At 42.1% G+C, this 15508-nt stretch overlaps 1 protein-coding gene across 8 annotated transcripts in view; it reads left to right on the forward strand.

The window, feature by feature from the left end:
* LOC115198263 (adhesion G protein-coupled receptor L3) overlaps positions 1 to 15508 on the forward strand; it is a 304863-nt gene that overhangs the window by 223090 nt on the left and 66265 nt on the right. For all 8 annotated transcript variants that reach the window (XM_029760110.1, XM_029760112.1, XM_029760113.1 and 5 more), the window contains one exon: positions 5712 to 5895. In XM_029760110.1, the coding sequence (XP_029615970.1) occupies positions 5712 to 5895 (184 nt within the window). The remainder of the gene's footprint in view (positions 1 to 5711; positions 5896 to 15508) is intronic.

The following is a 15508-nucleotide window of genomic DNA, read 5'->3' on the forward strand; positions in this document are numbered from 1 at the left end:
GTGGATGTATTTCAAGGCCTTCCTTCAAACTCAGTGCCTCTTTGCTTGACATCATGGGGAAATCAAAATAAATCACTCAAGACCTCAGAAAAAAATTATAGTCTTCCACAGGTCTGGTTCATCATTGGGAGCAATTTCCAAACTCCTGAAGGTACCACATTCATCTGTACAAACAATAGTACGCAAGTATAAACACCATGGGACCACACAGCCGTCACACCGCTCAGGAAGGAGACGCGTTCTGTCTCTTAGAGATGAACGTACTTTGGTGCGAAAAGTGCAAATCAATTCCAGAACAACAGCAAAGGACCTTGTGAAAATGCTAGAGGAAACAGGTACAAAAGTATCTATATCCACAGTAAAACGAGTCCTATATTGACATAACCTGAAAGGCCACTCAGCAAGGAGGAAGCCACTGCTCCAAAACTGCCATAAAAAAGCCAGACTACGGTTTGCAACTGTACATGGGGACAAAGATCGTACTTTTTGGAGAAATGTCCTCTGGTCTGATGAAACAAAAATAGAACTGTTTGGCCATAATGACCATCTTTATGTTTGGAGGAAAAAGGGGGAGGCTTGCAAGCCGAAGAACACCATCTCAACCGTGAAGCAGCATCATGTTGTGGGGGTACTTTGCTGCAGGAGGGACTGGTGCACTTCACAATATAGATGGCATCATGAGGGAGGAAAATTATGTGGAAATATTGAAGCAACATCTCAAGACATCAGTCAGGAAGTTAAAGCTTGGTTTCAAATGGGTCTTCCAAATGGACAATGACCCCAAGCATACTTCCAAAGTTGTGGCAAAATGGCTTAAGTAAAACAAAGTCAAGGTATTGGAGTGGCCTTGACCTCAATCCTATAGAACATTTGTGGGCAGAACTGAAAAAGTATGTGCGAGCAAGGAGGCCTACAAACCTGACTCAGTTACACCAGCTCTGTCAGGAGGAATGGGCTAAAATTCACCCAACTTATTTTGGGAAGCTTGTGGAGGGCTACCTGAAACGTTTGACCCAAGTTAAACAATTTAAAGGCAATGCTACCAAATACAAATTGTGTATGTAAACCTCTGACCCACTGGGAATGTGATGAAAGAAATAAAAGCTGAAATAAATAATTCTCTCTACTATTATTCTGATATTTCACATTCTTAAAATAAAGTGGTGATCCTAATTGAATTTTTACTAGAATTAAATGTCAAGAATTGTGAAAAACTGAGTTTAAATGTATTTGGCTAAGGTGTATGTAAACTTCCGACTTCAACTGTGTGTATATATATATATATATATATATATATATATCTGTCTATATCTATCTCTATATGATTAATTGAATTTGGCCTTACTGCTGTTACCCCATAGAAACACATTGAATAATACATTTATACATGGCAGAAGAGATGGGTTGATACAGCTTCCTCTTTCTCATATTGTTTTCCCATTTGCTTGATTATGCTGGCAATTGACATTAAACAAACCATAGAACAATATAGCTCTTTCCTGTATACACATTTTATGTCCGTTTATATCCTTCATTACGCCCTTTATACATTTTCTGTAAGTCCATATCACTCAATAATGCATCCGGTAATGGCTCTGTTTTATTTCCATCTTTTGTAGCTAGGTCAAAGCACATGTAACAGAGATTATCCATATCCTCAAAACCGGCATTCTGAAGCCAAAATACATCCAGATTTATATTCATAATTGATTTGTTCTCTGTTAGGTCCACAGATAAGCATCATAACCCCATATTAAGCAGCTAAACCCATCATAATTTGACTTTCTGATTCAAAATGAGGGGCTTTATACTTGAATCCGCACACTAATCAATGCCCTATCATTTCTGAGTACCCCTATCCAAAATACGGCTTTGTGTCGCATTGATTTGCAAATGCGACCCTATTAGGTACCATTCCCAAAGATGGCACTTTACTCAAAATGTAGTTTATCACGTTTTTGATGGCTCCAGCATGTGCACTCTGGAAGGACAGATTGCTTAGTAGATTGCAGTTTCAGACTTCATCATATTTAAATTGGCGAAGGGGAAAATATTCCAGTGCTGCAGAGAAAAGCTCCTTAATTGAGAGCCAATCAACCTCGGCGTCTCTGTTAATGTCAAAAGGTACGATTTGAGTTTGGCTGAAGATAATGAATAATTGCATCAAAGTTGGGTGCTTGCCTGGCTTAAAGACAGTGTTTGTGCGCCGGGGAGTGTGGAATAGCCAGCTGGTGCTATTTAATGTTCCCTTCATCTCAGCGCACTAGTGAGTTGAATACAACCACCTCTCTTCCTCATGCTCTTGTCTATTCTGTACCAGATATAGTCTAGATTAGCTGCCACTGTGTCCACAACAAAGACACTCGTCTTAAGGATCTACATAATTAATTGGAAGCTGATAACTCTTGTGTGTATGGGTTATGTCGTTTATAATGTTTATAGTGTCAGGCTTTTTTTTTTATATCTCAATCAGTTTGATTCTGCAGGGCAGCTCCAATGGGCTGTTTTCTCATTGCATTGCCTGAGGTTTCGTACCCCCGCTGTTTTAGAACCCGCTGATCTGGAATCAACTCTGAAACTCCTATTCTCTTTCATAGTCCATTGATCAAAACGGAACCTACTGTAGCCACCGGGATAACACCAAGGTATTGCCGTATGCAATGTTGGAGGAGCTTTCTTCCGCCCTCTTAAAAAGCTTGATGTTTCTCCCTTAGATTCTCGCCAACGAGCATTTACGATCAAGCGCGGCGTCCGTCTTTGCAAACGCAGAGGCGTAAATTGGCCTTTGAAGCTGTGGGATGTCAGAGAGGCTGTGATGATTTCTTTCAAATTATGAATTCTTATTTTTCTCAGTCTATTCTGTAAAACCCTTTGTTCAATAGTACTCATCAATGTTTGATTATTAGATTTTAAAACTAAAAAGCACCTGTGAATTCTGCGCGAACACCTATTCATGGACAGAAGTTTCAGTTTTGATAATGCATTTTCTTCTGTTGCACCAGAGGGATGGAATAGTTTAGCTTGATCAATTCGTTTTCTATTCAAATGTCTTGTCATCAGTTGCTCACAACTTCTCCTCTTGTCTGGAGATTGCTCCCTTTTCTATTTCCCTGGTTTATTGGTTTCAGATTATTGTGTTCAGTTATTATGGGATTAGGGAAAATATAATTGAGGTTAAACAATATTAATAGACAGTGTTCCTCAACGAGTGGTCGTCCTGAGTAGCCGACAACAAAAATGGTGTACCACCATTGGCTTCTGTACTAAATAATATTATATTATGATTCATTAATGATATTCTGTTTGTGTGTTTACATGCATGTGTTAATGTAGCATGGAGGATGGGGATTTTTGGGGGTGCATCAGCCTGGTTTACATGCATCCGCCTGGCCTACATGCATCAGCTTGGCCTACACCTGTTCTGTGATGTACAGTGCATTTGGAGAGTATTCAGACCCCTTGTCTTTATCCACATTTTGTTACGTTATAGTCTTATTCTAAAATATATTACATTTTTTTCCTTATCAATCGACACACAATACCCCATAATGACAAAGCAAAATGTTTTTTTTATTTTTTTTTAATTTTGCTAATTTATTAAAAATAAAACAGAAATACCCTTATTTACGTAAGTATTCAGACCCTTTGCAATGAGACCATTGATCATCCTTGAGATGTTTCTACTACTTGATTGGTGTCCACATGTGGTAAATTCAATTGATTGGACATGATTTGGAAAGGCACACACCTGTCTATATAAGTTCCCACAGTTGACAGTGCATGTCAGAGCTAAAGGAATTGTCCGTAGAGCTCCAAGACAGGATTGTGTCGAGGCACAGATCTGGAGAAGGGTACCAAAAAATGTCTGCAGCATTGAAGGTCCCCAAGAACACAGTGGCCTCCATCATTCTTAAATGGAAGAAGTTTGGAACCACCAAGACTCTTCCTAGATCTGGCCGCCCGGCCAATCTGAGCAATCAGGGGAGAAGGGCCTTGGTCAGGGAGGTGACCAAGAAACCAATGGTCACTCTGACAGAGCTCCAGAGTTCCTCTGTGGAGATGGGAGAACCTTCCAGAAGGACAACCATCTCTGCTGCAGTCCACCAATCAGGCCTTTATGGTAGTGGCCAGGCGGAAGCCACTCGTCAGTAAAAGGCATATGACAGCCTACTTGGAGTTTGCCAAAAGGCACCTAAAGGACTCTGACCATGAGAAATAAGATTCTCTGGTCTGTTGAAGCCAAGATTGAACTCTTTGGCCTGAATACCAAGTGTCACGTCTGGAGGAAACCTGCCACAATCCCTACGGTGAAGTGTGGTGGCAGCATCATGCTGTGGGGATGTTTTTCTGCGGCAGGGACTGGGAGACTAGTCAGTATCGAGGGAAAGATGAACGGAGCAAAGTACAGAGATCCTTGATGATAACCAGGACAACGACCCTAAGCACACAGCCAAGACAACGCAGGAGTGGCTTCGGTCAAGTCTCAATGTCATTTTGCTTCACTCGCAATAACATCTGCTAACCATGTTGTATGTGACCAATACAATTTGATTTGATGTCCTTGAGTGGCCCAGCCAGAACCCAGACTTTAAACCTATCGAACATTTCTGGAGAGACCTGAAAATAGCTGTGCAGCGTCTCTCCCCATCCAATCTGACTGAGCTTGAGACGATGTGCAGAAAATAATGGGAGAACCTCCCCAAATAGGTTCAAGCGTCATACCCAAGAAAACTCGAGGCTGCAATCACTGCCAAAGGTGCTTCAACAAACTTCTGAGTAAAGGGTCTGAATACTTATGTAAATGTGATATTTCTGTTTTTGCTTTGTCATTATGGGGTATTGTCTGTAGATCGAGGGGAAAAAACTATTTAATCAATTTTAGAATAAGGCTGTGATGAACCAAAATGTGGAAAAAGTAAAGGGGTCTGAATACTTTCCGAATGCAATGTATATAATGTCATTGTTTCTCTTGGTACGATTTACCATTGACTGTTTGACATGAATAATGGGTCATTTAAAAGGGGTAGTTAATAATGTTATGCCAGGACTTTTCAGAGGGAGAAACATCAGGTAAAGGTAGTCACAGATGTATGCAGGATCGTGGGCGAGCCCTTCAAGAAATCTGGCATAATTCATAACAACATTGAGCCGTGGAGACAGTCAGTGGTAAATCGTACCAATATATACATCACAGAACAGGTATAGGCCAGGCTGCTACATTAACACATTGAAACAGAATACCATTAATTAATCATAATATAATATTATTTAGTTCAGAAGCCAATGGAGGAACACAATTTTTGTTGTCGGCTACTCAGGACGACCACTCGTTGAGGAACACTGTATGTTAATATAGTTTAACGTCAATTATGTTTCCCCTAATCCCACAAATGAACAATACGAAACCAACAATCCAGGGAGAAAGAAAAGAGAGCAATCTCCAGACAAGAGGAGAAATTGTGTCTAGCCGATGGCAAGACATTTGACTACCCTTACTTGATATTTCTCCTTCTGAAAAGTCCTGGCATAACTTTGTTAACGAACCCTTTTAAATGACACATTATTCAAGTCAATTGGTGATTCTAAAGTCCTTCCATAACCCATACTGATGCCATTGTTATCTTCCCTTTGCTAGCTCCCTACTGATGCTCTGGTTGGTTATCCCCCTCCACTATCGTCATGTCGCTAACTCTCCTTGTTGTCTGGTGCAGGCCATGGTGGAGACTGTAAACAACCTGCTTCAGCCCCAGGCCCAGTCGGCGTGGAGGGACCTGAGCACCGGGGAGCAGCTGAGAGCAGCCACCATGCTACTGGACACGGTGGAGCAAGGAGCCTTCGTCCTGGCCGACAACCTGCTCAAGACCGACATCGTGCAGGAGAACACCGACAACATTCGTGAGTACAGACCGAGACCCATGTACACACACAGAGGCATAATACCCACTCACACAGCACAAACATTAAATGAGATCTTATCACACACACACACATGCATGAAGGCAGGTGGTCGTGTACACACACACACACACACACACACACACACACACACACACACACACACACACACACACACACACACAGTGTTAGAACTTATTGATGTGGCAAAAATAACTCTTCAGACACTGTTTTGTACACTGGTGAACACAAGAGGAGCTGTCAACCTGCCAGAACATGATTTCTGGAATGTGCAAGAGACACGATTGACTGAATGTTTTACAAACCTTTTCATAGTCGTCATAGGATAGTGTGATCGCAAACACTGTCATCTCTTGATGTACTGTATATTTGTACTTCTGGAATATACAAGCTTGGTCCCGTGTGGCTCAGTTGGTAGAGCATGACCCCTTGCACTGCCAGGATTGTGGGTTTGATTCCCGCTGGGGCCACCCATATGAAAATGTATGCACGCACCACTCTAAGTTGCTTCAGATAAAAGTGTCCGCTGAATGGGATATGTTATATTATTGTATTACGATATACTGTACATACAAAGATTAGAACATTTTACCTAGCGAAATGAGCAGGAAAAGTGTCTAGTCTGAAAGAGCAGTGGCTGTTGTCCAATCACGTCTGATTAAACAGATTACTGCGTTTGTCAGTAATATGAGCATTAAGCCATCCTAATGTGATTTGTTTTGGTCGTCTAAGGAAATCAATTTGGACAAACTAAGTTCCTGTACAGTCATGCAGCCTCTGCGTCCCAAATGGCACCTTATTACCGATATAGTGCTCTACTTTTGACCCGAGCCCTATGGGCACTACATAAGGAATAGGGTGCCATTTGAGACGCACCCAGAGTCTTAGTCATTGTTTGAGTTTAGTTTCAAGTTTCACATTTTATTAGTCGCATGGACACCATCAAATGAAACTTGCATAATAAATATTATGAATACCAACATAAAGTAAATGGCTCAGTAGAATAGAATAAACATTTTAGCATAAGTATAATACAGGAAGGCACAATTTATAGTCCAGTATTTATTAATGTATTGGGGATGAGGGGCAGTTTTAAACTGGGCAGTATAATAAGAGTCTGGTAGCAGCAGTTGTGATGTGTGTGTGTGTGTGTGTGTGTGTGTGTGTGTGTGTGTGTGTGTGTGTGTGTGTGTGTGTGTGTGTGTGTGTGTGTGTGTGTGTGTGTGTGTGTGTGTGTGTGTGTGTGTGTGTGGTTGGGTGCATGAGTGAGTGCACGTGTGCTAAGGTGTGGAGAATCAGAGCAGGTGGTCAGTCCAGTTCCAGTGTTCAGCATTCTGATGGCTTGTAGATAGAATCTGTCTCTGAGCCTGTTAGTATCAGACCTCATGCTCTGATACCGTCTGCCCGACAGTAAGGGAGAGAACAGCTCGTGGCTGGGGTGTGTGTGTGGTGTTTGAGTTTAGGCCAATTCTAAGCTAGTGTATTCAAGTTTTTTCAGAACTTGAATGTGATCATTTAGATGTTGGGATATATTGTAAAACGAGTTATCCAATGATTGTTCCATGGAGGCAAGATCGTTTTTGATGTAGTATTGTATAGCTATTTTATACTGAACAAAAATATAAACGCAACATGTAGCAATTTCAACAATTTTACTGTGTTACTGTTCATATAAGGAAATCAGTCAATTTAAATAAATAAATTAGGCCCTAATCTATAGATTTCACATGACTGGGCAGGGGCACAGTAATGATTGGGCCTGGGAGGGCATAGGCCCACTCACTTGGGAACCAGGCCCAGCCAATCAGAATGAGTTTTTCCCCACAAAAGGGCTTTATTCCAAAGAAAGAATCCTCAGTTTCATCAGCTGTCCAGGTGGCTGGTCTCAGAGGATCCCGCAGGTAAAGAAGCCGGATGTGGAGGTCTTGGGCTGGCTTGGTTACACGTGGTCTGCGGCTGTGAGGCCAGTTGGACGTTCTGCCAAATTCAAAAAAAAAAACTTAAGGAGGCGGCTTATTGTAGAGAAATGAACATTACATTTCCTGGCAACAGTTCTGGTAGGCATTCTTGCAGTCAGGATACCAACTGCATGCTCCCACAAAACTTGAGACATCTGTGGCATTGTGTTGTGACAAAACTGCACTTTTAAGTGGCCCAGCATAAGGTGCACCTGTGTAATAATCGTGCTGTTTAATCATCTTATTTATATGCCACACCTGTAAAGTGGATGGATTATCTTGGCAGAGGAGAAATACTCACTAAGGGATGTAAACAAATTTGTGCACACAATTTGAGAGAAATAAGCTTTTTGTGCATATGAAACATTTCTATGATCTTTTATTTCAGCTCCTGAAACATGGGACCAACACTTTACATGTTGCATTTATATTTTTGTTCAGTATACATAGCTATTGCATAGCTATTTAGATTACCAAAATGGTATGATGCATCATGTTTTGACGAGAACCCTGTGGGCCCTGGTCATTTTTATTGCACTATATTTGGAATAGGATGCCATTTGTGACACATCCATAGTTCAGATTACACAGAGAACCTTCTGGCTATTGATCCTGTGTGCTCGAATATTCACCAATGGGCTCTTGAAGATTCCAAATGAGATCAAAGGTCAACCAGTAAACATGGAGGTCAAGTTCAGCCCGGTTAGGAATGGGTGACCTCTCCGTCGGTGGTCACCTATAAATTGACTTAATTATCTTAAATCACTGTCTTTATATCCATATGAATACCGTAACTTGATGTAAGCCCCAGTTCTGTGCATAATGAATCAATGGTCAAGGCCTGAGGGTCTTCTGGGGAAATGTATTGATATATATATATATTAAAAGCAGTTGGGTGATAGTGGATTTGTTTACGCTCTCCCCTGATTGCCCTTAGCTGTCAGTTTTTGCAGAAAACGTCCATGTACACAGAAATGAAATGCTTAAAACATCTCAATGTTCTGCCCTATGCCCATGGGGGATGAAACGGGAAGATACAGCGAGGCTTGGAACAACTTTTGTTGAATTGTGGACTTAACAAATCAACAGTTTACATTTCAAACGGTTGTTGAACACAGTTGTAAGGAAGAGGGAAAGACGAGGGGAAGGAGGCGAGTGAATAAAACATGTTTGCGAGCTGAAGAAACGACCAGCGTGTATCGAGCATTAGGGAAAGATAATGTTATTATATAGCGCCCTTAGCATAAAGGGGATTTCTTTAGGCTCCTGCTGCCATGGCAACCTTAACATGTAGGTCTGACAAGTCGAATGAAGCAGCCTACGTTCGGGGAATTAATAAAATGGGAATTTATTGTCTATGGTACTCAATTTATCCGGGTATTAAGGGATCCTAGCCCTGTTTGGAAGGAAACTAAACAATCCCCTCATGACGAACTACCGGTGTTTTATATCCTTCATGGAGGTAGTCTGGTTAATTGTGCACAGTGACATGTTTACTAGGCCTTCACTTTCGGTTTGCTCTGTTGAGTTTGCCAGCCAATGAGGTTTGTTTGTCCTTCACGGTCCCAAGTGCCCACCCCGTCATGTACATACATAAGTATTTAGACACCACAAAATAACCATGTCAAATCAAATTGCATTTGTTACATGCTCCGAATACAGCAGGTGTAGACTTGACATTTAAAATGCTTACTTACAAGCCCTTTCTCAACAATGCATAGTTAAATTTGCTAAATAAAAAAAGGAAATAGTAACAATAAATTAACAATAATGATGCTATATGCAAGGAGCACCGGTACCGAGGCAATGTGCAGAGGTACATGGTAGTTGAGGTAATCTGTACATGTAGGTAGGGGTAAAAGTGACTAGGCAATCGGGTTTGATAAAAAACAAGAGCAGTAGCAGTGTGAGTGTGTCTGGCATCAATATGCGTGTGTATATATACAGTTGATGTCAGAAGTTTACATACACCTTAGCCAAATACATTTAAACTCCGTTTTTCACAATTCCTGACATTTAATCCTAGTAATAATTCCCTGTCTTAGGTCAGTTAGGATCACCAAACAGTTCTATTTTTGTTTCATCAGACCAGAGGACATTTCTTCAAAAAGTACAGTCTTTGTCCCCATGTGCAGTTTCAAACCGTAGTCTGGCTTTTTTTATGGCGGTTCTGGAGAAGTGGCTTCTTCCTTGCTGAGCGGCCTTTCAGGTTATGTCGATATAGGACTCGATTTACTGTGGATATAGATACTTTTGTACCTGTTTCCTCCAGCATCTTCACAAGGTCCTTTGCTGTTGTTCTGGGATTGATTTGCACTTTCCGCACCAAAGTACGTTTATCTCTAGGAGACAGAACGCATCTCCTTCCTGAGTGGTATGACGGCGTGGCCCCATGGTGTTTATACTTGCGTACTATTGTTTGTACAGATGAATGTGGTACCTTCAGGCATTTGGAAAGTGTTCCCAAGGATGAACCAGACTTGTGGAGGTCTACAATTTTATTTCTGAGGTCTTGGCATATTTTCCCATGATGTCCAGCAAAGAGGCACTGAGTTTGAAGGTAGGCCTTGAAATACATCCACATGTACACCTCCAATTGACTCAAATTATGTAAATTAGCCTATCAGAATCTTCTAAAGCCATGACATAATTTTCTGGAATTTTCCAAGCTGTTTAAAGGCACAGTCAACTTAGTGTATGTAAACTTCTGACCCACTGGAATTGTGAAACAGTGAATTATAAGTGAAATAATCTGTCTGTAAACAATTGTTGAAAAAATTACTTGTGTCATGCACAAAGTAGATGTCCTAACCGACTTGCCAAAACTATAGTTTGTTAACAAGAAATTTGTGGAGTGGTTGAAAAATTAGTTTTAATGACTCCAACCTAATTGTATGTAAACTTCCGACTTCAACTGTATACACACACACACACACACACACACACACACACACACACACACACACACACACACACACACACACACACACACGCTACGGTTCAAAAGTTTGGGGTCACTTAGAAATGTCCTTGTTTTCCATGAAAACATACATGAAAGGAGTTGCAAAATTAATTGGAAATATAGTCAAGATGTTGCCAAGGTTTTAAATAATGATTTTTAATTGAAATAATAATTGTGTCCTTCAAACTTTGCTTTCGTCAAAGAATCCTCCATTTGCAGCAATCACAGCCTTGCAGACCTTTGGCATTCTAGTTGTCAATTTGTTGATGTTATCTGAAGAGATTTCACCCCACGCTTCCTGAAGCACCTCCCACAAGTTGGATTGGCTTGATGGGCACTTCTTACGTACCATACGGTCAAGCTGCTCCTACAACAGCTCAATAAGATTGAGATCCGGTGAGAGTGCTGGCCACTCCATTATAGACAGAAGACCAGCTGACTGCTTCTTCCCTAAATAGTTCTTGCATAGTTTAGAGCAGTGCTTTGGGTCATTGTCCTGTTGTAGGAAGAAATTGGCTCCAATTAAGTGCCGTCCACAGGGTATTGCATAGCGTTGCAAAATGGAGTGATAGCCTTCTTTCTTCAAAATCTCTTTTACCCTGTACTAATCTCCCACTTTACCATCAGCAAAGCACCCCCAGACCATCACATTGCCTTCATCATGCTTGACAGATGGCGTCAAGCACTCCTCCAGCTTCTTTTCGTATTTTCTGCGTCTCATGAATGTTCTTTTGTGATCCGAACACCTCAAACTTCCATATCACTTTTTTCCAATCTTCCTCTGTCCAGTGTCTGTGTTATTTTACCCATCTCAATCTTTTCTTTTTATTGGCCAGTCTGAGAGATGGCTTTTTTTTTTGCAACTCTGCCTAGAAGGCCAGCATCCCAGAGTCCCCTCTTCACTGTTGACGTTGAGACTGTTGTTTTGCAGGTACTATTTAGTGAAGCTGCCAGTTGAGGACTTGTGAGGCATCTGTTTCTCAAACTAGACACACTAATGTTCTTGTTCTCTTTCTCAGTTGTGCACCGGTGCCTCCCACTCCTCTTTCTATTCTGGTTAGAGCCAGTTTGCGCTGTTCTGTGAAGGGAGTAGTACACAGCATTGTATGAGATCTTCAGTTTCTTGGCAATTTCTCGCGTGGAATGGCCTTCATTTCTCAGAACAAGAATATACTGACAAGTTTCAGAAGAAAGTGTCTGTGTTGTAGTGTTTATTTTACCTTTATTTAACTAGGCAAGTCAGTTAAGAACAAATTCTTATTTTCAATGACGGCCTAAGAACAGTGGGTTAACTGCCTTGTTCAGGGGCAGAACAACAGATTTTTACCTTGTCAGCTTGGGGATTCGATCTTGTAACCTTTCGGTTACAAGTCCAACACTATAACCACTAGGCTACCTGCCGCCCCTGTAGTATGTGTGGGTAGAGTCCAGTGAGTGCGCATAGAGCCAGTGCAACAAAAAAAAGAGGGTCAATGCATGTAGTCCAGGTAGCCATTTGGTTAACTGTTCAGCAGTCTTATGGCTTGTGTGTAGTAGCTGTTCAGGAGCCTTTGCCGTGCTGTACCGCTTGCCAGTCTATGACTTGTGTGTCTGGAGTCTTTGACAGTTTTTATGGCCTTCCTCTGACACCGCCTCGTATAGACGTCCTGGGTGGAAGAGAGCTCGGCCCCAGTGATGTGCTGGGCCATATGCACTACCCTCTGTAGCGCCTTATGGTCAGATGCCAAGCAGTTGCCATACCAAGCCTGTGATGCAGCCAGTCAAGATGCTCTCAATGGTGTAGCTGTATAACTTTTTAAGGATCTGAGGTCCCATGCCAAATCTTTCCTGCCTCCTGAAGGGGACGAGGCATTGTCGAGCCCTTTTCACGACTGTCTTGGTGTGTTTGGACTAAGCTGGTGTCCACATCACTAAGGATCTGAGGAGCTTTTAAGCTCTGGATGTGCTCGGCCTTCCCTTTCCTGTAGTCCACAATCAGCTCCTTTGTCTTGCTGATGATAAGGGAGAGGTTGTTGTCCTGGAACTACGCTGCCAAGTTTCTGACAACCTCCCTCTCATCGTTGTTGGTGATCAGGTCTACCACCATTGTGTCGTCAGCAAACTTAATGATGATGTTGGTGTCATGCACAGTCAAGGGAGAACAGGGAGAAAAGGAGGGGACTAAGTATGCAACCCTGAGGGGCTCCCATGTTGAGGGTCACCTTGGCAGATTTGTTGCCTACCCATGTCGCCATGTCTGGAAATCCATTATCTAGTTGCAGAGGGAGGTGTTCAGTCGCAGGATCCTTAGCTTAGTGATGAGCTTTCAGGGCACTATGGTATTGTACCCCCAGCTGTAGTCAATGAACAGCATTCTCACATACAGTAGACATTTATTTTGTCCAGGTAGGAAAGGGCAGTCTGGAGTGCAATAGAGATTGCATCATCTGTTGATCTGTTGGGGCGGTATGCAAATTGGAGTGGGTCCACGGTGTCTGAGATGATGGTGTTGATGTGAGCCATGACCAGCCTTTCAAAGCATTTTTTGGCTACAGATGTGAGTTCTACAGGGCGATAGTCATTTAGACAGGTTACCTTGGCGTTCACAGGGACTATGGTGGTCTGCTTGAAACATGTAGGTATTACAGACTGGGTCAGGCAGAGGTTGAAAATGTCATTGAAGACACTTGCCAGTTGGTCAGCACATGCTCCGTGTACGCATCCTGGTAATCTGTCTGTCCCTGCGGCCTTGTTAATGTTAACCTGTTTAAAGGACTTACTTACATTTGGCTACAAAGAGCGGGATCATATAGTCGTCCAGAACAGCTGGTGCTCTCTTGTCCACTGTTCCGATGATTGCTCTCTCCTAGGCAATGGCTGAATAATGTATGTACCTGTAGACTTTGTTTGTGCGTGAAACATTTACATTTTTATGTGCAGTACTCACAAGCAATACAAAAGCTTACCTAGGATATATTATTCCTGTTTTCATGCTCTTGTTGCCAGAAATACAGTTTATTAGGTACCGGGTAAGACCCTCCTTTGCCTCCAGAAGTGCCTGAATTATTCTGGGCATGGACACGTTGCTCAATTGGTTTCAAGGGCCCTAACGTGTGCCAGGAAAACATTCCCCACACCATTACACCACTGCCACCAGCTTGTACCGTTGACAACCAGCAGGATGGAACCATGGACTCATGCTGCTTATGCCAAATCCTGACTCTGCCATCAGCATGATGCAACAGGAACTCGGATTTGTCGGGCCAGGCAATGTTTTTTTGCACCTCAATTGTCCAGTGTGGTGATCATGTGCCCACTGGAGACTCTTTTTCTTGTTTTTAGCTGATAGGAGTGGAACCCGGTGTGGTCGTCTGCTGCAGTAGCCCATCCAGACAAGGACCGACAAGTTGTGCATTCCGAGATGTCGTTCTGCACACCTCTGTTGTACTGCACCATTTCTGTTTGTGGTCTGCCTGTTAGCTTTCACGATTCTTGCCATTCTCCTTCAACCTTTTCTCAACGAGACGTTTTTGCCCACAAGACTGCCGCTGACTGAATGTTTTTTTGTTTGTTGCACCGTTCCCAGTAAACCCTAGACACTGTCGTGCGTGGAAATCCCAGGATGCCGGACATTTCTGAGATACTGGAACCGGCGCTCCTAGCACAGATGATACCACGCTTAAAGTAGCTTAGGTCACTCATGTTGTCCATTCTAACGTTCAGTCAAACAGTAACTGAAGGTCTTGATGCCTGTCTGCATGCTTTATATAGCAAGCCATGGCCACGTGACTCACTGTCTGTAGGAGTGAACCGTTTTCTTGAAAGGGGTGGTGTACCTAATAAACTGACTGAGTGTATGTACTTCTCACTAAACAAGATCCTAATAACGTTAGTTAGTCTGTGTGTGTGTGTACCTACAAATGTATTATCTTCATTTGATCACCCTGTTGCAGGATAACTTTCTTTATTGAGTGAGGAGGAGTTCAGGTGTAACAGAGGGAGCCTTGTACACTTTCTCGCTTTGTGCGGTTAAAGAATGGTTGAAGCTGACGAACAATTTTGCCCTCTGAGATTGGCCCTCGCTTTAAGGAAGTGATCAGTTTTGGGTGTGAGCTGAGAGGAAAGCGATGGGTAGACGAGATCGAGATGAATGGTAAACACAGCCACATTTTGGAGTGCCGGCACAACAGCTGTTGTGTCTGAGGGGAGATCATCATTTGTGGTTCAAAGACTGCTGCATTGGAAAATGAGGCGTTGAAAGAAGATAATTTCATAAGGTACAGATGTAGGATCTTAATTTGATCACTCTGTTGCAGGAAAATGTTCCTGCAATGCACAAAATATACAAGTTGTAGTGTATCTGAGGTAAAAAAGTAATTTCCACTCTGAAATTTCAGACTTGATTTTCCATTATGAAAAATGTATCAACCCTACAAAAATATAAATTAATTATAATCCACATAATAATTCACATTTTCTGTGCTGCAGGATTATTTTCCTGTTGTTGCAAACTGGCTCAAATTAAGATCCTATATCTGCATGCCAGCATATGCGCGTGCGTGTGTGTATACAGTACTTTCGGAAAGTATTCAGACCCCTTGACTTTTTCCACATTTTGTTACGTTACAGCCTTATTCTAAAATTGATTAAATCATTTTTTCCCTCATCAATCTACACACAATAACCCATAATG

Source organism: Salmo trutta, chromosome 8 (assembly GCF_901001165.1).
Source record: "Salmo trutta chromosome 8, fSalTru1.1, whole genome shotgun sequence".
Taxonomy (NCBI): domain Eukaryota; kingdom Metazoa; phylum Chordata; class Actinopteri; order Salmoniformes; family Salmonidae; genus Salmo; species Salmo trutta.